Source organism: Helicoverpa armigera, chromosome 16 (genome assembly GCF_030705265.1).
Source record: "Helicoverpa armigera isolate CAAS_96S chromosome 16, ASM3070526v1, whole genome shotgun sequence".
Taxonomy (NCBI): Eukaryota; Metazoa; Arthropoda; class Insecta; order Lepidoptera; family Noctuidae; genus Helicoverpa; species Helicoverpa armigera.
The window spans coordinates 3,266,581-3,293,782 of record NC_087135.1 but is presented as its reverse complement, the minus strand read 5'-3'; the positions used below and the strand labels follow the sequence as shown (position 1 = coordinate 3,293,782).

Below are 27,202 nucleotides of genomic sequence, written 5' to 3'. Positions count from 1 at the left end.
CATTCATCAGAAACTTGAAAACTGCCTCCATTGTTCCTACTACAAACCAACAACATTCCGGTTCTATTCAAAATATTGATCATCTAAGCACAACTGGCTGCATTTAGCACAATGGCCGCCGTGGCCATTCGCAAGTTTTCAATGGACTCAATGAAGTGTACACTGCGACAGAGCAGAACACAGATAGCTGAAATTAATAACCTGGTAACACTTATATCTTGTGTGCTGTATGTATAGCTTTGGCCATTGTGTTGGGATAGTGGGACTCACGCGATTAGTGTTGGTTACTTCGTGTTTTTTGTCAGCAATTGGTTAAAGGAAGCTGTTAATGCGGTATAATTTGGTTAGACGTGGTAATGATTCGGTCATATCTTGTTTTGTTTTTATATTTTCTTCAATGTTTGATGGCTGTCTCGGGAAATATATTTGTGAGTGTTGTTCATGTTAAAACGAAGGTATATTAAGTGTTGTCCATATTTAGGTAGGGTTGACAACAAAAACTCTGAAATACGAAAAACTTTTGAAAGGTACTGTAGTCCTTTGGGAAAAACAGGCACTAACTTTGACAACATGTGTATTAAGTATATTCCTATTTAGGTTTTAATCCACTAATCCTTTATGTAAACCTCATTTAGAATAATCAGGCACAAACAGAAGCCAAACTAGAAAGTGTTGTCGGCTGTCGTATCCCAATTAAACAAAACGCTAACGCCTCGGCGTAGGGTTTAATCACTCCACAATTAACCAGAGGACGGGACTAACCTTATCAACGACACACATACACAACAAAAGGGCACTCGAGCCGCTTAAACAATGGTCACTCTACAAAGCCACCCCAAATCCAGCCAGAAAGGAAAATTGGAATAAATCCTCACAACATCGACTGGGTTACCAGATAATGTATTTAAAAAGACATTCTGTTCCGAAAAAGAGAATTCTAAATGGAAATTTGAATCTCCGTATTTAAAAGGTTTGAAAACAGAACAATATGGCGTCTGTGTAAGTGTGCGTTGTTGCTAAAAGTTAAGCGAGGAGTTTTACTTTATAGGTTTTCTGTGAGAATAATGGACTTTTCTTGTCGCACCGGCTCTAGGAGCTCAGGAGTGTATGAAAAGGGAATAAAACTTACTATTTTCCTTGAAATACATATGAATTATCTTATATTTCTTTAGTCTTTCAGATCGAATCTATCACTATTATTTTAAACTGCAGAGGAAATTGTACCAACCAGTTCATTAGGCGTTCCAACAGAAAAACTTGGCGAAGGAAATCATTCATTAGTGCTTACAAGCAATGTACCGACAAGTAACAAACCTATCATCACTGTAAATCAAGTTAATCTTGCAATCTTCAACCTTAACCCGTTTTTCTTAGCGGAACGTACTAGCTACTGCATTACTTTAAGAAAGGGAATTATGGGCTGTTATTATAACCGCAAGGCTACTTAAAACCACTGTTTCAGTAAAGTATAGGGTGAAACTGTCGATAAAATTGCTGTATGCAATTTAAGCAGTATTATGACTAGCGAACCGTATTATCTAGCACCTACGTGCTAATTGGCTTTTATGGAAGAATAGCTCTAATTCATATTGCTACAGGCTATCATTACAAGAATAGTTTGACAGAATAATTTTTCTAAGTTCAATGCATATCGTACAAATGCACCTTCGAGACATGAAACGTTCTTACTACAAATATTTATCTCACTAGCAAAACTGCTTGACCAATTAAAAACACCCAACAAGCTCTCCAAATAAAAATGTCAAATCCGATCCATTAAATAACAGGTCAAAAAGTGTACCAGTCTAAAAATATCCATTGATCCAAAGCAGAAACCTTTGGCACAACATGTAACAAAGCGAATGGAGTCGTCAGAACGCAAAGCCGGCCTGCTTGACAGCCAATATTCAGGTGATCCGATAAAGCCGCCTCTCTCTTTTGTTTCGCGGTGTCAATCACTCATATTCCATCAGGTTTCACCGAATCCCCCTTTTAAAAGGAATCCGTGTGTAGGGGGAAACAAAAAAGTTTATTACTGGACGAGGCCGTTTCGAGTGGTGGAGTGATCGAATTTTGATCGAACTACTGTATGAGGGGTTTTAGCATGCATATGTATGCATGGATGCATGACAAATGTATCGTGCGTTGATACTTTATGATGACGACTGCAAAACAGGCGTCGACAAACAGTGATGCAATTTCCTTCTTATATCTTAAGGTTACGTTCATTGTATAAAATAGGAGGAAATTACTAATTTACTAAATGGAATTTAATTATAATCCTAGCAACCGGTTCTCATTCATTAACTGAAACCCATTTATAAATCTAAAAGTAATATCTAAGCATAATCACACAAAGTTTTCTATCCAAGTATTAGGAGCCCAGAGTAACGTAGGAGGTTTTATTACCCATTCGATATGCGCTGGCAGAATACATTGCGCGTGAACAATCTAAAGGCTACATGATTTTGCAAGCGCAATGAGCTTCTCTTTATGGCCAGTTTTCTTCAATACTTTATACCTTACAGTTATACCACTTAGTACCCGCAAACTGCAGATTAAATAGTCGGCCGTCAGTTGACCCTAATAAAATCTCTATTAAAATCAAATCGTCGTCCCACAAATGTAAACGTCTGTTGAACACTTCTCTAAAAAATTACAAATTATAACGTTGAAATAAGGCCCGTTTTGCAGCCACACTTTTTTTAGACAAGTTTTCAATAGATATTTAAATGTTTGTAGTAAGGCTGAAAGTTTTTAGTCAGTCTTAATCTGGCCAAATACCTGTAATTTGCGCACTTCCATTCTAGCCTTGCTGATGTATGAGCCCGAACAAATTAACGGCCGACTAAAAGTTTGCAGTATGCTACTCTTAAGGTGGTTGATGTCTATGGTCATTTACAATTTGTTCACGTTTGTCGGTTAAGGGAGGTTCAATACCTGATCAGCATCGATCAGGCTCTATGGTTAGTTGGTCCCCCATTAACTAAGTAACTGTATATCTTTTATTATACCCTTATTAAAGTTCTTTAAGTTTAGCTTTGGGCTGTGCCGGTTATGTTAAAAAGTCGACGTAAGCTAGCCTTGGGAGTAGAAAAAGATATTTGTACAATGTACATATTCCTGTTATAAAAGATTAAAGAGACAGAGTTTCAAAAGAAATGTTGTTTTTTTCGAGATGTGTCAAATGTCATCTACAGCATGTTATAAAAGAGGCAGGTACCTATCTATATTTTCTTTTTAATGTTTACCTCTATAGTGAGAGCCTCATAGATAATTTCTTAAAAACCGATCTTCTTCTTTAAATTTTGTAGCAAGCATTTACTTGTGTCGTACATAAGATGATATTGAAATGAATTCAAGCGGGTTCAAAAGGCGCCGCCGATCGATGTACGTTGTATGAATTCCTGAAGCACGCCAAGTTACTATTGATCAAACCACTATGCAGATGACATGAACGTATTCAAAGGAACCTTTTCAATTACCTACATACTATAGTAAAGTAACTAAATTAAGTATTTAAGTTATTAAAAGAGCAAAAGTTAAAAAATTTCACAATAAGCAGTAGTAAGTAGTAATACCTCGGATTCATATATTGCAGACTTCTTAAAGTATCTATGTATAAAAGAAAGGCAATCTAATATGTAATCATTTTATACCGCAAAAGTAAAATTGCGAATTTCCTCACATCGGAATCACATGTAATTTACGGCTATTTCCTTCGCGTTGTGCGGAATAAGTGCAGGGACGCAGCAAATAAGATAGAAATGTATGTAAATGAGGGTATAGGCAACACGCGTAAGTATTGCGCATTACTTATGCGCCGACGCTTTTGCAGCTGCCTGTATATGCCGTAATGCCGAACACCCTGTATTTCAGTTATGCCGTATTGCAGAACATACTGTAGGTATGTCAGCTATACCGTATTGCAGAACACCATGTATTTCAGCTATGCCGAATTGTAGAACACCATGTATTTCAGCTATGTCGTCTGCCAAACACCCTGTATTTCACCTACCCCGTAATGCCAAACACCCTGTATTTCAGCTATGACGCAATACCGACTAGAACATTTTTCAATGCAGTATTGCGGTATTCGAACGAGGCCTAGTTCCAAATTTAAAAGTAAATTCAATAAGCTGCGTTCGATATTGAATGCTAAAATAAATCTGCATGTAAAAAATATTCGATTTGAATTTAGAAGTGGATGCCATAAACGCGTGATGGTTTTAACAGTCCTCAATTAGCAGAAAAAAATAAAAAGTATTTTTATACAAAGGAGGGCAAATATGATTTGTTATGTAGGTAGATACATGCAAATATCTACTTTGAAGTACTAGCAACTGGGTTCAAGAGTTCTAAAACCCTTGGAGCGCACTTGTATCTAACATTCCAGACTGTTCGCTCTTCAAGTGTTTGCTACCAAAGTTGAATGCCCCTCGTACTTTAATTGATTTTATAAGTCTACTTAGAAACAAAATAAGAAGCCGAACAAGTCGCTTTTGTTACGGTGTAACTTAGACTTTGGTTCAGCAAATAATTTGGACAGTTTAAACCGCTTTATTTGTAACTAGCTTTGCCGTTAACGATGCTTGCATTTCTAGGCCTGCATTATTGTATAAAAACATTCATTTAATTATATAAATTTGAATAGAAATCCTGGATTATGTTTCCAAACTTTTCTAGAAATAAATTGTCAATCTTAAGCTTTTTACTTCAATATACATATTTATTAACATCAGAATATAAACGATATTGATTCCTACAACCATTAAAACTCTAATAAATACAAGAATACCTTTAAAATGAAAACTGAAAGCATAATGAAAACTCTTTTCATAAAAGCCGACGGCGTTGGTCGTAAAATCCGTAGATAAATCGATTGATAGCCTACTTTCATAGACCTTTTTTGTTTTATACCGTGTAGCTTTCAAGCTATAAAAGCGCTGAATAACTAATGTAAGTACAATTAATAGAACTTGCTTGTGTTGTACAATAAAGCGCTGAGTGCGCTTTTGATTATAAGAAGTGCAGCGTAATGCATTTCAGTTAATTGAATAAGTTTTAGCTGGTTGATAATTATTTTAGCTGATGTTGTGGGAACTGCATGATACTTTCAGAAAACTATAGCAATTAACAGAGCTTTAAGTGTTTTTCCTTTTGTATAAAAGACGTATTTCATGTTTTGTTCTCGTAGTAAAAAATCGCCTTATTAGTAATTGTTTCGTTAGTAATTGATTAAATGATATAATTATCTATTTTTTATGTCAGACTAAATGCAGGGTCTATTATTTGTTCCTTTTTCACGATAAGAATGATATATAGCAACATAGTAATATTTGACAAAAAGAGTTGCTTAAATGAGCTTCGAAAAGATTCATAATTCATCAATATATATTGTGAAGAGCCCGATGATATTTCAAATGAGAATTATGAAGGAAAATTACTGAAAGTATTTTCCATTTTCCTCATTTCTTTGTTTATCCCTATGAAATACTGATTTTACAAATCTTAAAGGTTTTTATCATATACATACAGTATTTTAGAATATATTTACACCTAGTAGTATATTAGCTGTTTAACTAAAGTAATAGTGATTCACATTAGCATCTATTTTCAGTGTAGTGACTTAAGAAAGCCATAAAAAGTATTTTTACGACGTCCGAAAGCCGTATATTGTCCGTGTCGAAGAGAAATCATGACAACAATATTTAAATACTATTAGAATCTAATTTACCATGAATTACATGTCTTTAAAAGTTTTCCTATTTATTTATCATTTTTCTGATCGATATCTACCCGATATTGTATAATAATATTCATTTATCGATTCTGACACGCGAATCAATCCGCAAATCCGCAAATCTCGGCTGTTTAAAAAAAGATCTTCCGTATAAACAAAAAACACGCGTCTCCGCACTCACATTCGCTAGAAAACGTTGCTCTATTTACCCTTAACTTATCAATAAAAGACTGAACGCAAACACATTTTCCAATACTGTCCTAAGGGCCAATAATGTTACGCAATCCATCAAGTAAATCCTCGAATAAAAAATGCAGTCGAAACGTTAACGAAAACAACTTTTACGGCATCTGCAAGAGCATGAACGAGCTCCTTTCAGCCAGCCACTACTTTACACCCGCCTTGAAAACATTACCGAACACGTTCAATCGATTTTCGACTTAGTGTCCCCGGCACGATGCCGTCGCAACACTCATACAAATCCACACAACATCTTCCATTCTTTATCTTACCTGTCCAGCATGCAGCGCGTCCAAAAATATGGTAAATACACTTATAAAAAGCACGGCGCGCGTCATTTTTGCGGCCGCGATGCGTTCCTTTACCGAACTGGCGAGAGCTGACGTTTGTGCCAGACGCCAGAAACCTGCGTACTAGTCGCTGGTACGCCACTGTAGCCGTACCTAGCGTCGTATAGATCGACCCTCCCGGGTGTGACGAGGACGGGTGACGCGAAGCCGCGGGTGCGAGAGAGACGCACGAGGGAGGATAACGCACGCGCAATGCTGTAAGCGCTGCGTACAATGAGGACTCTATCGAAGGGAATCGCGAATGCCGTCTTCGTCTGGCTTTGTCTGGATTTCCCGATGATGATGCGTCAGTTTTTTTCGTAGTTCCGATTAAGTACTTATTACTATTCTAATGTAGTTCGAAATTGATTGATGGAAAGGTTTCATTCAGGCACATATACAACATAGCCTCACATCTACAGATCTGAGTACCTATAAGTAGATTTTCTAATATAATGTTATGCACAACCTACAGTAATAAATGTACCCTTTCGGTACCTGCGCTGAGTCATCAACAGCCTAGGGTGACAGAGCTTTCACCCTGGCATGCCCTTTATAATTAGGTTTTCAAAATCGATTGTATATGATTCAGCCTTTTGTTAGTATTTGTGAACATTCATTGTATTGAAGGAAATAGCAACGTGGATCTTTCATGATTTGTAACACTTATTAACATGGTTTTCTATACTTTAATAAAGATAAATATTTTCGTTTGTTTGCTAATAATGGAACCGATCTGAAAATATTTTACTGTTGGAAAGCTACGCTGTCCCCGAGTGACATATTATCCGGGTACGGAAAGAAGTCCTCCGGGACACGAGAAAATCCAGGGGAAACAGCTAGTGAGAAATAAAGATACATACCTACAGCAAATTAAACATTTACGTAGACGTTAAGTTCCATATAATAAGCACTAATAAGAAGAGTATTTGCGATTCAAAGAATTAATAATTGGGATTACTGAAACGAGCAAAATTCAGTGTATTTCATTGGATTTTGCTTCCAATTCATTGGAACTTGTTACGTACATAAGTAGTTACGTAATAATTAAGCAGCAGAGACATTCGCAGATATGCATATTAATAAGTTTTAATGAAAGGCTATTACTGAAAATTAATATTGAAATATTTCGAACTGAAGGCCCTGTTATGTTGATTGGTTAATTTATATAACATAATACTTATAACTTTATGATAGGGTTCTATAAAATAGAACAAAATACGCGCTTTACGTACTTAAGGTTAGGTTTTATTTAAAAGATCCAGATAGATAAAGATATTATTTTATACGTGTAAAAGCTATTTCCTATAGTAATAGGTCCCTTAGAGCATTTAGTTGATCCGTTCAGTGCTGATGAAATCTCAGAAGGCCAACATTAAACATTCACCACCCCTGGGTCTGTCCGTCATATCCACTTGGAAAATCGGTGACCATGGAACATGCGTTTAGAAAGACGAAATTTAAAAGGAATGAAATATGCCTTAAAGTTTCGTTGAAATATTTAATAAACCTTAAAAGTTATGAATTAATTATCGTATTAACAGATAAGTACAGTTTGTCATGCGGCGGTTTGCTTCCAGTAGATACCTATGTATTATATTCAGTTTTATGTAGAAGTCACAAGGGGTTTTTGATTTAAATGGACCTGCAATTTTGATTAAATGCAGTGTCGTATATTGACATATCAATTTGCTATATTTATTTTACTGCTGTCATTATTGACAACTGTAGTTTGTGAGTTCCGGATTTCAAATACTGACTTTCCGAATTTATTTCCAATACCTGCATCTTACAGTCATCTTTGTACAAGATACACAAAGGTTTCTCTTCCTACATTCTATCCTTTCCATTATCATATTGCCTAGGACAGGCTAAAAAAGCTCGTGTTACCTTGTGACCCTACATCGCCTTGGTCGTAAGTCGCCCCTGTATCTCACCTCTCACCCTTGTCAACGGCACTCATATCAATTTCACTACGTATCGCGTTGTCTATGCTCATGTGTCAAAACTATTCCATTCCGTTTTGTTTATGGACTGTCACAGATTATGTCATCAGTGTTCGGAAATGTTCTAGAAGGTCAGAGTGCTATTTATATTCATAACTTTGACTTATTGATGCTAGGATTACCTAATCTGATCCTAAGCTCTTTTGTCATAAATACTAAACAGTTTATCTTTTCTTACATTATTATGTGTAATTCTATTTAATTATATGTAAGTTATTTACCACTAAAACATGCAAAGCTTCATCAGTCACTCTTATTTACTACGTCGAGTGTTTATTTGTAGAAAATACTCTAGCGTTCCGATTCGTTTCGGAATTTCTCCACATCAAACGTCAAATTAGGCTCATTACTTACTATTGAATTAATTATTATTACTCTCACCTACATTACGGTGATTTCACACTAGTGGATTTTTTCCACTTAGTTTTTCTCCACGCGACATATTTCGAGCGACAAAAATCTATAACGCGGTTGTTGCGATAGTTGTCAATTGTTTTCTGTCGCAAATACACGCCCGTACCAACTGAAAGATGCCACAGGAAAAAACCGAGCGAAAAATCCGCTAATATGAAAGACCGTTCAAAAATGGAACGCAAAAAAGCTTTAGAGGTAGGAAAAATTAATGAAAAACTCGAGCTCTGTCAGTTATGCTTTATGAAATTCGCTTAAATACCGAAGTTGGTTGGTAAAATTCATCGGTGAATTCCGGCGGTGGTGCACATAACCTGGTATTGATAGATAGTCTGTCAGGTGCGGGTCGTTTATGCACTTCGGCAGCCCCACACTCCGCGTGATTGAGTACCTCGCATCCGCTTATTGGGCTGATATTGGAACTGCATACCGGGTTAATTTTTAATCAGGTATTTCATGAAATATTGAGCGTAATATCGTATTATTGTTTTTGTTATATAAGTTGTACGTAAGTAAATAACCCCTGTTGTGTATAAATATGCCTTTGTATAACACTGAAACAGTATCGGAAAAATACATAGAAAAACGTGATGCGGGCCCAGGTTTAGTTGAACTATTTTCATTCCGCTTTGTATGCCTAAAAATTGCGTAACGTTTGGAAAATAACACATCGGAACAAACGTTATTTTTTTGTTCAAATTGTGTATAAAATCAGAGAATAAAACAACCTGCATTTTTGGGAAAACTATGCTGTGCTCAGATTAAATATAAACTTAAGTCTACAGTTTCTTATTAAGCAATTGTCTAATGTAAACTTCTAACATTGATCTACCTTCAGATAGCTTCACTTACAAAGGAACTGGTGCTGACGTTTAATTTCAGGTTTCTACACAAGGTTTCTAAGAATTTTCCTTTGGAGTACTAGTAAACAACCCCACGGAACAAGTTATTCACCTTGTGACGTCATTTCTGGGAAATACTTAACTGAATGGCTATACTAACGCTATATACCTAGGTTCGCTTGACCACCATTGCATTACAGTAATTTTCCTATCAGAATATTGTTGAAGGAAAGGTATTTTACTTATTTTTTTTTAAGTTCATCATCATCATCATTGTCCCACTGCATCTTCTGAAACACAGAAGCAATGAGTGTTGAAACCCTCGCTCTCTCAAGGTCATTTCGGGGTTTAAGTTCCTGAAGAGTTCTGTTTTTCCTCACCGTTATCTACTAGCATCATAGAATCGTACACAGGTACATCATAACATGAAACTTGCTTTTGAGCGACATTTTACAGGCCCTGTTTTCACGGTAGTCTTTATAACCAATAAAATTAACACATCAGCATCAGTTTAAAGCTACACGGATATCCATATTAATCGCATAATAGGTTGCCACGTATAGCCAACACGAACACATATTTTTATTAATTCGCCGCCGGCAATAAGGCTCTGACGTCGGTGTTTTGGCAACCGACGAACGTCCCCAGTATGATTGGTCCAATATTGATCACACGAGACCCGCTTTAACCGACCAAATGCTCTTACGTAATTCACCGGTCTTTTTGACCCTTTATGTAACGTAGAAGCTACTGAAACTAGGGAACGTCAAGTTTGCTAACTAATCGCTGTAAACTCCTGGACATATTTTGAGCTGACCCGGATAGACGTAAATCTAGGGCTCGCTCTCGTCAACTTTATTAAGCTAAAGCTCGGAGTTAGGGGCTGAAATAAAAACAGTGTTGAAGTTACGACAGTATAAATATGTGTGGAGAGCTTTTGAGCTGCTACTTCATACAACGTATACAAGATAATTAATCCCGAATGTCCGCCCAAACCCTTTGGGAAAAACAGACTTCGTAAAATGTATTTCGTTTTACAATGATTTTTCATACAATACCGTATCCTTCGCAGAGATTTTATCTTTTCCAATTGCATTTTTATGTAGGCATGAATCCGTGACGTAATCAAGTAGAATAAAATGAGAATAGCTGCTATAAAGAGAGCAAGCCCCTTTAAAGAACTATTTTATTGAACTGATTCCAAGTTTTTTTATCACGTTTTTGTGCGGACCGTTAAGATTTTTAGTTCAGCACAGATAACGAATAGATTCTCGTAGTTCTTAAACATTTACCTCGTGAATTCGTAATGAAGTTCGGTGCAGGAACATTTAATGGGGAGCTAACAGAACTAGCAAAACTACTGCTTGTTGTTCGGCGCTCGTTAATTGGGAGGCTTATGAAGTTATAATTAAAATGTGGGTTCTTGTGACAGCTTTGTAGTATTGTGTTAACTTGTGTGTATAATACCTATTCGCTTTATATATTCATCCTTTCGTTGGCTTACTTAAGTTTGTGAAGATAAAGTATGTTAGTCTATCTTTATCTTTTGGTTTTAGTTATTTTGTAAGTTTCAACCTGCGATGCAACGCTGAAATAGCTTTAACTTAGAGCTGTTCTATGAAATTATCCTTTAGAACCATTGATTAAGGACCACCATGTGTCTATCTCATTTTATTCGTTCAATTTGTAATGCCAAAAGCAAGTTCATCCGTAGTCCATTTAATCTATAGTTCATGTACACAGAAATGCGAGTAAAGTAACACAGACCGTCATCTGTTTTCCTTTTTACAGCATTTGAATCATTCAGTGGTTCCCTCCCAATAAATCAATGTAAGTAGGCTCCATTGTTCACGGGTGGAGATAGAGTTACAATTGTATGAATGGAGGCATTATTAGCCCCATAAAAACATGCTTTATAAATTATGTCCTATTCTTGTACAAGTTCGTGTCTAAGAATTATAAATAGTGTTAGCGAGAAATTATTGATTAAGTAGCGTAGCTTATTCTGGGACTTGGTTTGCCAAGTGCTAGCTTGTGCGAGACTGGGGTAGGTTTTTATCGCTTGCCTTGAAACCACCGCATTGCATATTGATGTTAGTGTTTAAGCTTCTAAAGCGCCTTTGATACTAAGTTAGGTTCAACAAATCGAAAAATCGTATGCATCAAACGTAGCAAAGCCTAACGATACAAACATAAATTTATTTCCAAACACATCCGATACCCTTTAAAACATTCAGAGTCGTACAGCCGAAATCCTTTGGCCATAAACTAACATTAAACGAGGCAGCCCCTATCCAAAAGTGAGCAGGCACACATCAGGCCATCTCAAAAGGAAGATAGTAGATAGCAAATCGAATTTTGAAGCGAACCACGGCGGGCCATTAAAGCATCTGCACATAGCAATGCTGGGCGCTCCATTCGACGGAATCACGGAGTCAGGAAAAAATAGAGAAGATACCATACTGTAAGGTAGGTCAAGCGCCATCTTCTAGGTAAAATATGTACGGTGGTCATGTCCAAAACGATCAGTTACAAGTCAATTAATGAGGCGATCGGGTTCTTCGATACATCAGGCAACAATTTTTGGTATTACAAAAAATGGGCTAATTCCAAAGAAGGCTTATTAGAGCGGTGACAGAAACGCATCTCGTCCTCCAAACACCAGCATTTTGTTGCGCTACTTTCGTAGAAGATTTTGCGTTATGACCTCTCCACTAGCAATTCTGTTCCATGTTCGGAATATTCTAGACATTTGCATATGGCGGGCGGCCGGTGACGTCACGGCATGTCGCGTGCACCCAGACGCGCCGGTATTCATGCGGGCCTTACTATAAAGCTAAGGACGCAAAGGGAGATAAATGTGCAAGGATTTGTCGGGACCCGGGCCAGTTCGACTTCACTAAGTAATGGTATGTTTAAAGGAATTGTTTGCTGTAGGAAATATCAAATGGTAGACTTCGGAAAAATAAGAATAAGCTTAGAGTTTATTGATATTGATGGCTTTATGGAAAGAAGGATATTGAACGATAAATCCTATATAATTTGTTCATAGGGCCTGACTGACGCTCTTACGAATAGTATTGTAGATGCCTAGATCACGGATTTCATAGACATTTACAATCCAATTAAAATAAGCCCCATCATTAGAAAACCGCACTAACAAGATTCATTAAAACAAGTCTAAGATATCAATCAAATAAAAGTCATACTGAATGCCAAACGCCCTCTTTGATCCTCATAACCATTATTTATCCTATAACCGGCTATCGCTTACCCAGCGGCCATGTACGGCTATCCTACACAATAATGAGCTCAGTTAGTGAGTCCGGGGCTTAAGGCCCTGTCTAACGACGCAAGCTGTTGCGTTATTTTACCAGTCTCCTTCCCTAGACGGTCCAGTGATTAATAATGGCGTCCAACTAGCTTTATATTATCTGCCCGCTTAGCCAGTAAGACATTTACTTAGGTCTTGGCTAAAACTAAAACCTTCATGGTACTTAATCGATAGATCTGGCTGACGTCAATTCCCATGCCTGAGAGATTTAAATATTCGAACGTGCCAATGAGTCCGGCGAAGTTTTCTGGAATTTGTTCCATTTATGAAATAAATTGGAACGTAATAGTACTTCAAATGTTTTTGGGAGCTTCCTCATAGTCTTGAAGTGGCGCCAAATATGCTGTTGTAACGGAATGCGACAGAATTAGGTGAATTACAACCTTCTTGCTATATTACGCTATATTGCATCATGGCTGTTGTCATGATTTTTGACGTCACAGGTTTTTCACTCCATCGCCTATTTAGAATAATCTTCACTTTTAACTTTAATTGTTAAAAAATCAATAGCTAATAAGACCATACTAATGGAATGAAATGCATCAATTAACTTTGTCTGAGTCATTGCAAAATTGTGCAATTTACCAGCAACTGCAAAGTTCTGTGAAAACCTTAATAGAATTAATAATTGTTTCTGTGTATCCATAGTTTCATTAATGATTAATTTACTTTAATCAAAGTTCAGTTGGAATAGAATCTTTCTAGATAGGTACTTCGTTTTATGAAGCACGGATTCTATTCTTTCAGTTGTGAAGCTCTATGTACTTAGCTAACTGTAACTGGAAAAATATCTAAATTTGTATGACATCAAGACTGATGTAGAAATGAGTTGGTACGTATATCGTGGCCTACCTCAATTTCAAAACTCGACACTTCCTCATACAAACTTACCTACCGTGGTGCAACGTGCACCCCAACTTATAAATTAAATGAGATTCCAACTGATTCATAGTGTGGCGAGCCCCCCGTGACTAATCGTGACCAGCCGAGGTGTCACGAGCACGATAGTCAGTCGTACATCATATTAGCATCGAAGCCCCATGGTGTGTCTATGTGTGTGTTACCATCAGCTGGCTTCGAATCTATACTAATATTATATAGCTGAAGAGTTTGTTTGTTTGATTGTTTGTTTGTTTGTTTGAACGCGCTAATCTCAGGAACTACTGGTCCGATTTGAAAATTTCTTTCAGTGTTAGATAGCCCATTTATTGAGGAAGGCTATAGGCTACTTTTTTATCCGGTACGGGAAGCAGTTCCCACGGGATGCGAGTGAAACCGCTGGCAGAAGCTAGTTAAAAATAACGGGTCGATGGCATGCAATTATAAAAGTTTAGTTGACAGACTTCACCTATGTATGTTTGTGCGCGATTATCTCACGTGTTTTACACCGATTTCGATGCAGTTTTCAGCGTAGTATTTGTCACTTAGGAAAAGGTTTTAGGTATAGGTACTACGGAAGTCGGTTTTTGTTGTAAAAAGTTTTAAGATGTTCGAGTTAATTTAATAGATACCTATGTAATCCTATCCACTGCTTCACTACGGAAATAGATTATAGTTACTCTCCGGATTCCTGAGCAGAGAATGTTGAAAATGTGTACTTACTTGAAAATATGTTTTCAGAATAACCAATTGATAGAGTTAGAAACAAAATCTATCGTATCTCAGTAATATCGCAGTGCCTAATCTATTGCCTATGTACCTAATTTCCTTCTAAAAATAGCCAACAGTATTATTCTACTTCGCTCGCGTTAAACTGAAGTCAAGGCAAGGGCGTTCTCGATATATCAAAAAAGCCATTAATTGTGTCCCCTGTTTCCGCGACATTTGGCTAATGTCAGCGCCACCCCTTGCACATGGGGTAGTGAGACACAGCGCTAATAAAATGTCAAGATATTGAGCTGGACTTAGAATAGAAGCTATAGGTTAGATAGTAATAGAACAGTTGTATGGGCACCTATGGACTTTGTTTATTTATCTTTCATGAACAGTATATTGTTGTATTATAATTTGGGCAAGAATAGTCGGTTTAAGATCCGTGGCTTTAGCATGGTCTTGTCTTTATCGTACAAGTAGTACGCGGTAGTATTTTTTACTGGTTCTGGAAACCTGAGTCGATTCTCTCTTATTATAGCCTTAAAACCCCTCTTCAATAAACGGTGATAACATAATTTTATACGTAGACAACATTAATAGAAAGTAATTAATAGCAATCCGAAGCGATTCAAAATATTAAATTGAAAACCTCATGCCTATAAGAATCTAAATCTAGCACCTTTTTATCGTGACTATCAATATTTTCAGGGCAAACATGCAATAAAACCAGGATATTTAGTCAAAAATACTTATTTATTCCCATAAAAACAATTAATAACATTTTTGCTTAAACAATTATAAATACAATTCACGAATAACATGTTCTACACAATTCGACCAATTTAACATTTAAAATTATTACAAAAAATACTATTTTTACATACTATAAACACACAGTTGATTTATTTATATATTTTTAAGATGAAAAATAGGAACAAAAGGTATAATGATAATGCTCTTGTGATTCTAGCTATATTTATAAATATGAGTAGTGTTATAAAATCCCTGCATAAAATAACTTTCATAATTAACATTAAAAACTTTGTTATGTTTCGTTATCACAGACTACTGTTATGACTATACGAGAAAGTTAGAAAATATAGTAGATAGATACAAGAACTACTAGGCGAGAATTCACGTGTATGTATCTTCTGGTCTACTCTTTAGCAAACAGTAACAAATTGCATACGAACATTTTTCAAATGTCCGCGCCATTGTAACCTTTGTGAACTCGAACAACTTTCGTAGAATCTCGCCAATTTAAAGTTGCACATGGCTTTATAATATATTTTTTTTATAAAATGATAAAAAATGGTGGTGGTTGAAATAGTAAAGCGGCTGGTAAATAAATAACGTACCTACATATTACTACACATATTTACAAAGAAAATACATAATTATTTGTTTATGCAATCGATTCAATAGTTAGCATAGTCGATTGATTATCTATTCAGTACAAAATATTACAGGATCTATCTACAGTTAGTATTGCAATTTTGTTAATATTTTTTTAAACATTTGTTTTTTCTATTCGTTTTTATCTAGTAGTGTATACCGCAGACTCTGTTGGCGGGCACAGCTTTGTCTGAAACAAAAGAAAAACATTGTAAACAAATTACACAGGTCTACAGCGTTGTTGATCCCAAGGTGAAAGATATAAAATGACTGTAGATTATGTGACTCTGAATCAATGTGCAGAGCACAGAATTACTTTTACACGTAGGGATTTGGACATTTGTGTATCGGACAGAATATCAGGCATTCACTACCCCAATTTTTACTCTAAAATCATACAGAGTTGCTACCTAATTGCTACCAGCTGCCATTAGCTGCAACCAATTACACCTTCGTGGTTTTGGTAGCTTTTACTAAAGCTAGACATTCTTATGTCCATCTCCTGGTTCCAAGCTGCGTGTCAACCAACTTTCAGCCAAATCGGTTCAGACGTACTTGAGGCCTAAATAGCGTAACTAACAAGACTCTTTCTTACTTAAATACATCGGTAGATAAAAACTTACCAATCATCTTTGGGTAAGGAAGATTCAAATTGTTCATGATGTTAATGAATTCCTCCAACGGCTTCGTAAGCCTGGGGTTGTATTTCTTCTCTTCCCATACGGTGGTGGCGGTCTGTCCTCTGTAGTCGTGAGCTGGGTATAGTAAGTAGTGGTCGGGGAGGGTGAAGATGCGTTTGTGTACCTGCAATTGAAATTAAATGGTAGGTAAATGAAAATGAAGAATGAGAGTGAAGTATGACGTGAGCAGTGCCACCTATTGAGCTCAATCGTGAAACTTTTTTAGCGCTTCGTCTAGCACGGACGTATGCATACCCTTAAACAATTATAAAAATTAGCAATAGGGTAGTGTCCAGGGTCGAAATAATGAAATAATATTTAGTCCGCTTTTTAGATAATCAAAAAATATTGGATACGTATTTTTCTTTTTTTAATTAAACATAAAATGACAAAGATAACACACACATAAAAAACAAATACACTTCAAAAATTAGGAGTGGGGGCCTTTTACGTCACAGTGTCCTGAAAATTGTAGCAACTTGTGACGTCACACTCAACTTTAACACGCTATATCTTAACAAGTTCTGATCCAATTTAAAAAAGAAAAAATACGTATCGCTTAATTTTGGACAATCTACAAGACGGACTAATTATTATTTTTTAGGAAACTAGCCTATTCTGTCGACGTATACGTATACGTGTACTATTACTGTTTCCCGCGATTTACCCGGCTTAACAAACACCCTTTCGCATTTATAATAACAATAAGGGTAATAATTTATTCTTTCATGCTATATTACAATTAACAAAGAGAATGTACATATTTTTTTATTTACTCCTTTATTTCAGGCAACTAGGGCCCATAAAAATGCAAAACATAAATTATCAAATAAAATAATTACTATACTAATACATAAAACAATACGTTACGTACCGAGTTGTATAGAGTCTGAGGGGAACCTTCCTGGAAGTCAGTTCGGCCACAGCCTCTGATTAGCAGCGTGTCACCGGTGAATGCCAAGCCCTGAAATTGGGAAATAAAAATGGTTATTTAAATGCAGGATTTTGCAATAAGACACATAAACAATAATGGATTAACTATCAGGATAACAACCTAATGTAGTTTTTGATTTTATTTAATTTTACTATCCTGCCTTGAGTACTAGCTTTTTATGACCAGCGAATATATTTTTTTAAGTGGAGTAGGCTAGTAGGCAGGAAATACACGTTTCACCACTTGTCACAGCACTAGTTCTAGCTTAAAATAATCTAGACTCATATAATAAACAAAACTAGCATGTTTCAAGCTAGGACAATTCAAAACAGAACTGGCTTATGTCCTCCAAAGGTTACGAAATCTCCGTCCTTCAAGTGTATGTCTGCTTGGGCGCGGGAGTCTTTGCCTATAACGCTCTTAGTTTAAGGAACTTTCTAGAACTACTCCCATTGCTGGGCAAACTCTAAGCCCAGACCCTGAATTAGTCCTCTAATAACTTCAACTTACCTGTTCATGACAAACATAAGTGAAGCACCCATTCGTGTGTCCCGGGGTAGCCGTGGCCAGCAGCTTGTGTCCCCCGAAGGTCACCACATCTCCATCCTTCAAATGTATGTCCACTTGGGCGCCGGAGTCTTTGCCTATAACGCTCTTACCCTAAGGAACTAACTAGAACCACTACCATTGCTGGGCAAACCCTGAACCCAGACCCTGGCATTGTCCTTTAATAACTTCAACTAACCTGTTCATGACAAACGTAAGTGAAGCACCCATTCGTGTGTCCCGGGGTAGCTGTGGCCAGCAGCTTGTGTCCCCCGAAGGTCACCACATCTCCATCCTTCAAATGTATGTCCACTTGGGCGCCGGAGTCTTTGCCTATAACGCTCTTACCCTAAGGAACTAACTAGAACCACTACCATTGCTGGGCAAACCCTGAACCCAGACCCTGGCATTGTCCTTTAATAACTTCAACTAACCTGTTCATGACAAACGTAAGTGAAGCACCCATTCGTGTGTCCCGGGGTAGCTGTGGCCAGCAGTTTGTGTCCCCCGAAGGTCACCACATCTCCGTCCTTCAAGTGTATGTCCGCTTGGGCGCCGGAGTCTTTGCCTATAACGCTCTTACACAAAGGAACTTTCTAAAACTACTCCCATTGCTGGGCAAACTCTGACCCCAGACTCTGGCGTACTTTAATAACTGCTTCTAAGTTTAACTTACCTGTTCATGACACACATAAGTGAAGCAACCATTGGTGTGTCCCGGGGTAGCTGTGGCCAGTAGCTTGTGTCCCCCGAAGGTCACCACATCTCCGTCCTTCAAGTGTATGTCCGCTTGGGCGCCGGACTCTTTGCCTATAACGCTCTTACACTCAGGAACTTTCTAGAACTACTCCCACTGGTGGGTAATCCCTGAGCCCAGACCCTGGCATTGTCCTCTAATAACTTCAACTTACCTGTTCATGGCACACATAAGTGAAGCACCCATTCGTGTGTCCCGGGGTAGCCGTGGCCAGTAGCTTGTGTCCCCCGAAGGTCACCACATCTCCGTCCTTCAGGTGTATGTCCGCTTGAGCGCCGGAGTCTTTGCCTATAACGCTCTTCGTGTCCGGGAGTATTGTCTTTAGCTTGCCCGTGCCTGTAATATGGTCTGCGTGCATGTGTGTGTTCACTGGAATAGGAAAATGATCATTTAAATTAAATCATCATAATTCGCGCCTAGAATTAAGGAAGTGTTTAGCCTGAATATAGAGAAAATCATTACAAAGAATAACCTCCATACCTATCATGCTGTGCCCTTTTCTGTTTATTGCACGTACTTCATAATCTCAGATACATCTTTTCCTTACAGAAATGAGGATCAGGAGGTGTTGTATTATTCGAGGAAAGACAGACTAATTAATTTAGCAAAAATCTTCAAGTAAGTACTCGAAAGGAATGAATGAGTTTTCCGAAGCTCTTACTTTCTATATACCTACCTCTATAATCATATAGTCCTATGCGTACGAAGGTCTGTAGTTAACCTTTTGGTCAAAAGTTTAGAGCCTCAGACAGCTGCTGGGGCTCATACAAAAACAGCTCTATCACAGAAACTAAACTTACTGGCATAAATCAACTTGAAGCCCAACTCCCTGATGAGGGCGGCATCTCTCTCAGCGTGCTCCAGCACTGGGTCGATGAGCACCGCCTCACAGGACCGGTTGTCGGCCAGCAAGTACGTGTATGTACTGCTTACTGTGTCGAAGAGCTAACTTAGTCACAGACACTATACTCACTGGCATAAATCAGCTTGAATCCCAACTCCCTGATGAGGGCGGCGTCTCTCTCCGCGTGCTCCAGCACTGGGTCGATGAGCACCGCCTCACAGGACCGGTTGTCAGCCAGCAAGTAAGTGTAAGTACTGCTTACTGTGTCGAACAACTGGAATAGAGAACAACGAAATATAAGAAAAACGAGGTTTGTTTGATTATATACTATGTAAAGAGGTTTGAGGATATTATTATCTATGAAATGTGGATATAAATAGGGATGAACATCGTATTGAACATGTTTTTAGAGGCAAGGAGAAATCTTTACTATTGCTGGGGATTGCAGATTGTTCAAAAGAGTTACCGCAGCCCTGGTACATAAAGGGCTTAAGAAAGAACATGGTGGCTTTAGTCAGTAAGAGTCTGACACTTCCTCACGCTGCACCTAGTGGGAGGTGTCATTTGGTAAGCTTTGTTTCGGCATTTACGTTTGTTGGCTAATGTGATAGATAATGATGATAATATCTTCCATATCAACTGCTAACTATACTTACTCTGACAATGACAGTATTTTATTCGCATCGATAAGTACCAAGGCTTTTATCGGTTTAACTCGTTTGACTAAAACAAATAGGATAATCGAGCTGTTAAACGTTTACCTACTCAGTAGATATTTAAAGCGTTTATATATATATTTTTTTTTTGTTGGAAATTTCGCGAAAATTACCATTGGCATAAGAAAATGTATGGTCTCTTTCATAATTCACCTGATACCAGTTTTTATTGGCACTGGTAATATGTTCTCTATTTAATTATGAAACAGTAATTACCATTTCATTTCTTATTCTTTCACAGTTTCAATGAGAACATAAATCGCATTTGTACTCGTAGACCAGTATAGCTAAATCATTAATGATTAATCATGACATGCAATATTTAATTAAGTAGTTGCTTAGTTAACTTAAGATATTTGCACGTTCACCTTTTCACGAATTAGCAAGACCACTCATATTAAGTTTTTAAAGAGTTATTACATAATTTGGTACCATTATATTTGAACTCTTATAAATGAATTCTTTGCCATGTTTTAATGAGTTTCGTAATGCAAATGTTTCTTCTTATCATCTTCCCTAACATTACATATGCAAGTTTATCTTACGCATATTAAATAGTGAAACCTTTATTGAACAGAACAATGCAATTTCCGTTTTACGTATGTACCTAAAGACAAATATTAGGTGGGTAAAATATAGATAGTGCTGTGTTGGTTCGTAAGTATACCGTTGACGCCAATGGCTGATGAACGCCAAAGGTGAAGGAAATTTCGAGGAAACCTGGACTATTAAGTCTGAAATCACCAAACCGCTTTGAGCCAGTGCGGTGTTAACGTCAATCCGACGATAAAAAAGCTGTTGATAATAATGATACTTCAGCATTCTGTCTTGCCTTTCCCCAACTATGTCGGGGTCGGCTTCCAGTCTAACCTGAGCTGTAAACTGCAGCTGAGAACCAGTGTTTTACAAGGAGCGATTGCCTTTCTCACCTCCACAACGCAGTTACCTGGGCAACCCGATAGCCCTTGGTTAGTTTGGTACTAAACTCATATTATTAAGATCTTAAGTTGGTATTAGCAGGTTCGTAAGTAGAAGTCCTTGGACCCTGAGCAGTGTGTTTGTTAAACAAAGTGACATCTGCACAGGACATACTGATGTAAGTATAAAAACATTGAGAGAAACATAAAACTCTTGTTATTAGTTTAACCGTCGCGCGCGGGAAATTAATAACACTGCTGTCAGCTGATTACACTAGATTTTTCTTTGGGTAATGTACTCGTATGTTATCGTGAAATACTTATGGGCAATTATTTTTTTCTGACTCACTAAGTATCTCACAGCACAGGAAATATCTCAAGGCTAAGTAGACCAAAATGTTTTAGTTTATTGGACTCCATGATTTACAATGCTGTCGTTAGCTTCAAGGGCGGATCCACCGTTGTGGGCACGATGGGCATGCCCACAACCTTATTAGACTTCTCACATCACACTTTTACGGTTTTTTGAAATCGAAAAGCTGATGATAACACTAGGGAACAAAATAAGACTTTTTTTTGATGCATTTAATTTTATGACTGTTGTTTACTAATTCGAGGTCACCATATTTTATTTATAACAGCTTTTGAGGTACTATTGTGTCCCAAAACTCAAAAAATTCGCGCTCGCTACGCTCGCGGTTTCTTCGCTTTACGGTTTAAGTCTAATGTCGAAAACGTTAGATTAGTTTAAGTTAAAATTGAAAGTAGAAAAGGGTAGCACCCCCCATAACGCCCTCTTTCACGCACGACACGCACTTTCTGTTTGAGAAGAAGCGGTGAAGAACAAAACAAACTTCCCAGCAACGCAACTGTCTATTACAATAAAATTATTATTATTTACAATAGTCACTATTTCAAATTTTTTAGTTGTTTTGGTACTGTTTTGTTCCAAAACTCAAAAAATTTCGCGCTCGCTTCGCTCGCGGTTTTTTTACTTAGCAGTAGCTTCTTTTTTACTTGTTTGGGTGATTTCGTGTCCCAAGACTCCAAAATTTTGCGCTCGCTGCGCTCGCGCAACGTACAGTTTTATACCATGTCTTCGCTTTTGGTTTTATAACTGGGTAACTACGACGAAATCTAAAAATGTTCCGGCTTGCTACGTTCGCGCAAAAAACAAAGCTACTCACAATCTTTCCATACATAGGGGCGCTTTAGTAATGATTGCACCCGATACATAAGCTAGAGACGGAACTGATAGTGAGTATACATAATATGCGTTTAGATATATTAAAAAAAAGTCAAATATCGTTAATCGCATATTTAGCATTATTAGATTGGTTCGTAATTTTATTTTGTCGTTTTTTTTTTGGGTGGTAATAGTTGAGAAGTGCACCAAATGCTTCAAACCGTCCCTATATTCGCTTACTGGCTACTAGAAGTTATTGATTGAAATAGATTTGGATCTTCAGACTTGCATAATTTTTAATGAGCATTTTCATGCTCCGACTTGTACTTTTCTAGTAGCCGATTCTAGTTCCGATTTTCTAGTAGCTGTGACCACAACCTTTTTTGAGGACTGGATCCGCGCTTGGTTAGCTTTAATAATATAATTGAAGGACTATCTAGGATTATTTAAATCATCTTCTTAATCTTTTGAAATTAAATATTTTACCTTGAAACTATTATAATAAAAATATTACAATAATTACCTATCACTTGGTTTTCTTCACAAATACTTTTTAATATTTTTTTTCATATCGACAAAAAAAAAACAATAAATACGCACCTGTCTAAAAAAGAAGTTAGACCCCTTATCCATAGCGGTGGACAGCATTCTGACTTGTCTGACACGAACTCCGTGCTTCGTCAAGGTACACACCGCTCCCGCCACGCGCCACCCACCGAATGACAACTGCTGCAGCATCCTACGGCAATAAGAGACGTTGGTATTACACAATGATATATTGTTATTGCATATTTTCGAAGTCATTAACTAAAGCTATATGTATAGTTCTTTATATTGTGCTATGTCTGTTCTAAGAGAACTACTTTTGGCTTCGGGATAAAAGTTGGCCTATTCTTGATAAATGGGCACAATATTTTTTAATTGGATCAACAGTAACAGTTACATTGACATCTAATGCAGTATCCTTCGACAAAAAGTCTACGTTACAAAGTAATGATAAGCATGAAGGTAATGCAAGTTACAAATGTTGGTACTTGAAGCCTCAGATCAATTTGATCTGAGCTTGAAGCTTTATCTATTCGTCAGCTCACCCACTTCCCGATGGTACTTCTGCCAATACCTGGATAAAAAGTGGCCTACCTTTGTATTATATTAGCTACCTAACATTTTTTATTTTTTTCAAATCGGACCAGTAGTTTTCTGAGATATATGCATGTGTAAACAAATAAACGATATATTAAAATTCATCATATTAATTTAAGCGATGAGAGTTTGGGCCATTAATAAGACAATTGGAACCACATTATAGAGTTCCTCCTGACCGATTGTCGACTACGGTGGCTGTTCTCATGTTAGGAGATTCGGCAACAGCGCAAGACATATTATAGTGCACAAGCATTTGCGCAGACACAGGTGCACTCCCTATTCCTTCACTGTCATAGCCCGAAGGGACCGTAAACCGACATGAAATAAAGAGGGATCAGGCGCAGGACCGACATTAACGTGCTCTCCGATGCACGGGTGTATCAATCACCAACTTCCAGGCTCCGGGCTGCTTTGTGTCTTTCGGTCCCCCCCCGGGGTTGTTGTGTAGCAAAGGGTGTGCAAGGCTTTTGGGATTTTTAGATATTCTATACGATGGAAATGAAAAACATTTTCAGAAATTTTCATTTTTTATGAAAAAAATGTTAAGTCCCAAAAGCCTTGCACACCCTTTGCTACACTCCAACCCGTCCCGGGAATCGAACCCGAGACCTCACGCTCAGCAGGTGCGCTTGCGACAACTAGACCAACGAGGCAGTTACATTATTACTATTACACCATCATAAGTGAGTATTACACTTCATAGATGGCATTACTTGGCAGTTTATCTTTAGTTGTAGATATTGATGATAGGAGTATTAAAATGTTTGTTTTAGGTAAATACAATAAATGTGCTGTGTTGGCATAATGATGAGTCAAGACTACTATGCTCATATAAAATACAAACAGAACAGTAGCAAAAGGCTTTATCATCCTTACTAATATTAATGCCAAAGAGTTTGTTATGCTTACACACTATAAGTAGATTTTTATAAGGCGATATATAGTATGGTGACTATCTTCCTTCTTAATTTTCTTTCCTATTTTAGCTACTGTTCTGTAGAGACAGCATAGTAGGCAAAGACAAAGTCTATTTTGTGTTTGTAATTGCAACTATGAAGAACAAATACTAATAAAATAACATTTGACATAAAAAAAACATTTGAAATAAATAAATTGCAAAAAAAAAACACCTTTCACAAGAATTTTTTTCACACACTTAAACAAGACACTATGCACCTCTATTCACGCCAGGATAGCCAATGATCTCCTCTACATCACATCTTGCTAATATATAAACCTATCAAGGAAAATGTATAAGAACTTCTGTCACAATTGTAAACAGCTAGTCATCATACAATAGACATTTTGGTGTTATGTAAATACCAAACACATGACAAGGAAAATAGGAGATTGAAAACATACATACACAATTGCACATAAAACTTGATAAAATAATTAACAAAACAGTTCTAATAATATACAGTAGCACCCAAGGTTTTCTTTGGTTGTTTGGAAACGGTAAACGGGTAATTTTGGTGCTACTCTAGTGAGCAAATATTGGTGTGTTTTAAAGATACTTCAACCTTATTCCATTGATACCATTGAATATTTTGTTTAAACATATGCAGACAGAACGCAGAGCCTAGATCCAACAACACAGGAAATTCTAATGCCGGAGCTAGGGCCTTAGGATCAACCATAGTAAAAATGTTAATAAATATTTTTCATTTGCTTAATGTTACAAATCTAAAATTTCAATAGAATCAAAGCAGTGCTACTTTACCTCCTTTCAATACTGTATTTAAAAAAAAAACAGTATTTTTATCTCCAATAGCCACAACCTCTCTTAAGAGAAGATCAATTAACACTACTTATTATTGTTAGCTGTCTCATATAAGTGTTAGATATTTATCAACAATCTCATACTTGTTGCATTAACAATCAAGTATTGAATAAACAAATGTAAGAAAAACACTATGATGAGAAGCAAGACACATTTTATTATTGTATTGTGTTGAGTGAGTTCCACTTGGATATACAAAAAAAAATAGATATATAAAATTAAAATCTCTCTGGAAAAAATATTAATAAATAATGATATAAATAATGGATGCAGGTCACCTCCAACAGGTATCTGTGGAGATCTAAGGGGGAGGCCTCAAACTCAAAACTCAAACTCAAAATTTTTTTTCAAATTGGCCTATGTATTTTGGTTCATATCATCCTGTCTAACTATACTTTCAAAGGTTAGCAAAAAGGTATAATGATCATGTATATTATAATGAAGATATTTCATTTTAGATAAGCCACGCCTCTGCACTTAAGCAGAGTATCAATGGGACTTAACAGTAAAATAATCTTATCAATAGTAACTAAACATATATCATCATATTTGCGTTGCCATGCAGATTTGTTTAAAACCATGAATTAACAAAATCTAGTCTACTCTGCCATTTATTTATTTATTATGTTAAAACGGTTTACAACCAGTTACATTAAATATTCAATACAACAAGGTACATTTGTAAAATGATCCATGTTCATTAAATTAGCACAATTATCGTTTCTCAATATCATTTTCCTTATACCGAAGTACTTTTGATATCCAACATGTCATCAAAATTGACTAATGAAACTTGTAAATAGGATGGTTAAATAGACGTTCATGATGAATTGTGCAATAACTGTTAAAAATTGTTTGTGACTCTTCACTCTCAAACTGAACAGATAATACTATAACTTGTACATCGGAGTAACAAGCTACTTTTTGTTTGGGAGTGGGAAGTAGTTCCCCCAGGAAGTGGGTGGCAGAAACTAGCTAATCTGTGAAACAAATACCTGTACAAAACAGCAGACACTACAGTTGCTGGACTAGTATGTTTCAGAGACTTATAATTTTAAAATAAATAACAAGAAGAATAATAGCTTCAACTAAACATGCTGAAGTACCATTATAAAATAAACAGTAACTTATTCAAAAATATAACAATACAGATAGTTTTTTTTTTACCCAAGGAAAAATCTGAACAAATTGACTAAAATACTCTCAAGTTTTTTTTCATGTAGATACGGAACTTATCAGCAATTTTGTAGTCATTTAACACCTACATGATGATCCTGTCTTTGCCAATGATCACACATAGCTTAGAAAATTGGCACAATGTTATGAAATTAAATAATATAGTTTCAAAATATAACAAACATTCGTCACTTACTTGGAATCGAATAGGGGGTTTACCACTCGCAAAAGCGCTCCTCAGTATAAAATATCTTATCCTTGGCAACTACTTATCAATACAAAACATTTAACTATCATTATCACAACGTAATTTCAAAATACGGTGATAAACCTGCAAGTTTTGTGCTGTTTGACAAACATGTTGACATGACACTGTTGACAGCTCTACATGTCAATCAGCTGACTAGATTTTTTCTATAAAATGTGCCTTTGTCTGGTAGAATTACATGGAACGAATGCTTCACAAGTAGATTTATTTTGATTGGAACGTGGTCTGTCAGAAAACACTGTAGTGATGCGTATTATGACTACTAAAACTAAAGTAATCAACTAAACAAACTCTATAATTCTAAATGGAGTCATATCAGCCTCTGATAATCCAATAAATAAACAACGGGGGCATAC

General features: G+C 36.8%; 2 protein-coding genes across 10 annotated transcripts in view; both read right to left on the bottom strand.

Annotated features, from left to right (window-relative positions):
• Positions 1-6,427, bottom strand: part of LOC110384524 (amyloid-beta-like protein) — a 121,315-nt gene extending 114,888 nt beyond the window's left edge. For 3 of the 4 annotated variants that reach the window (XM_064038409.1, XM_064038410.1, XM_064038408.1), the window contains exon 1: positions 6,256-6,427. In XM_064038409.1, coding sequence (XP_063894479.1) covers positions 6,256-6,321 — 66 coding nt within the window. In that variant the 5' untranslated portion in view covers positions 6,322-6,427. The remainder of the gene's footprint in view (positions 1-6,255) is intronic. The other variant, XM_064038406.1, reaches the window with a different exon arrangement.
• LOC110384575 (persulfide dioxygenase ETHE1, mitochondrial) overlaps positions 1-27,202 on the bottom strand; it is a 334,248-nt gene that overhangs the window by 59,445 nt on the left and 247,601 nt on the right. Inside the window, exons 1-7 of one of the 6 annotated variants that reach the window (XM_064038412.1) lie at positions 26,775-26,966; positions 23,074-23,212; positions 19,611-19,755; positions 18,965-19,179; positions 17,448-17,537; positions 16,517-16,697; positions 16,034-16,083 (exon numbers count right to left, since the gene is read on the bottom strand). In XM_064038412.1, the coding sequence (XP_063894482.1) occupies positions 16,040-16,083; positions 16,517-16,697; positions 17,448-17,537; positions 18,965-19,179; positions 19,611-19,755; positions 23,074-23,211 (813 nt within the window). In that variant the 5' untranslated portion in view covers position 23,212; positions 26,775-26,966 and the 3' untranslated portion in view covers positions 16,034-16,039. Of the gene's footprint in view, positions 1-15,232; positions 16,084-16,516; positions 16,698-17,447; positions 17,538-18,964; positions 19,180-19,610; positions 19,756-19,783; positions 19,929-23,073; positions 23,213-24,749; positions 24,772-25,342; positions 25,412-26,774; positions 26,970-27,202 lie in introns of those variants that run through there. The other 5 variants (XM_064038416.1, XM_064038411.1, XM_064038413.1 and 2 more) reach the window with 5 other exon arrangements.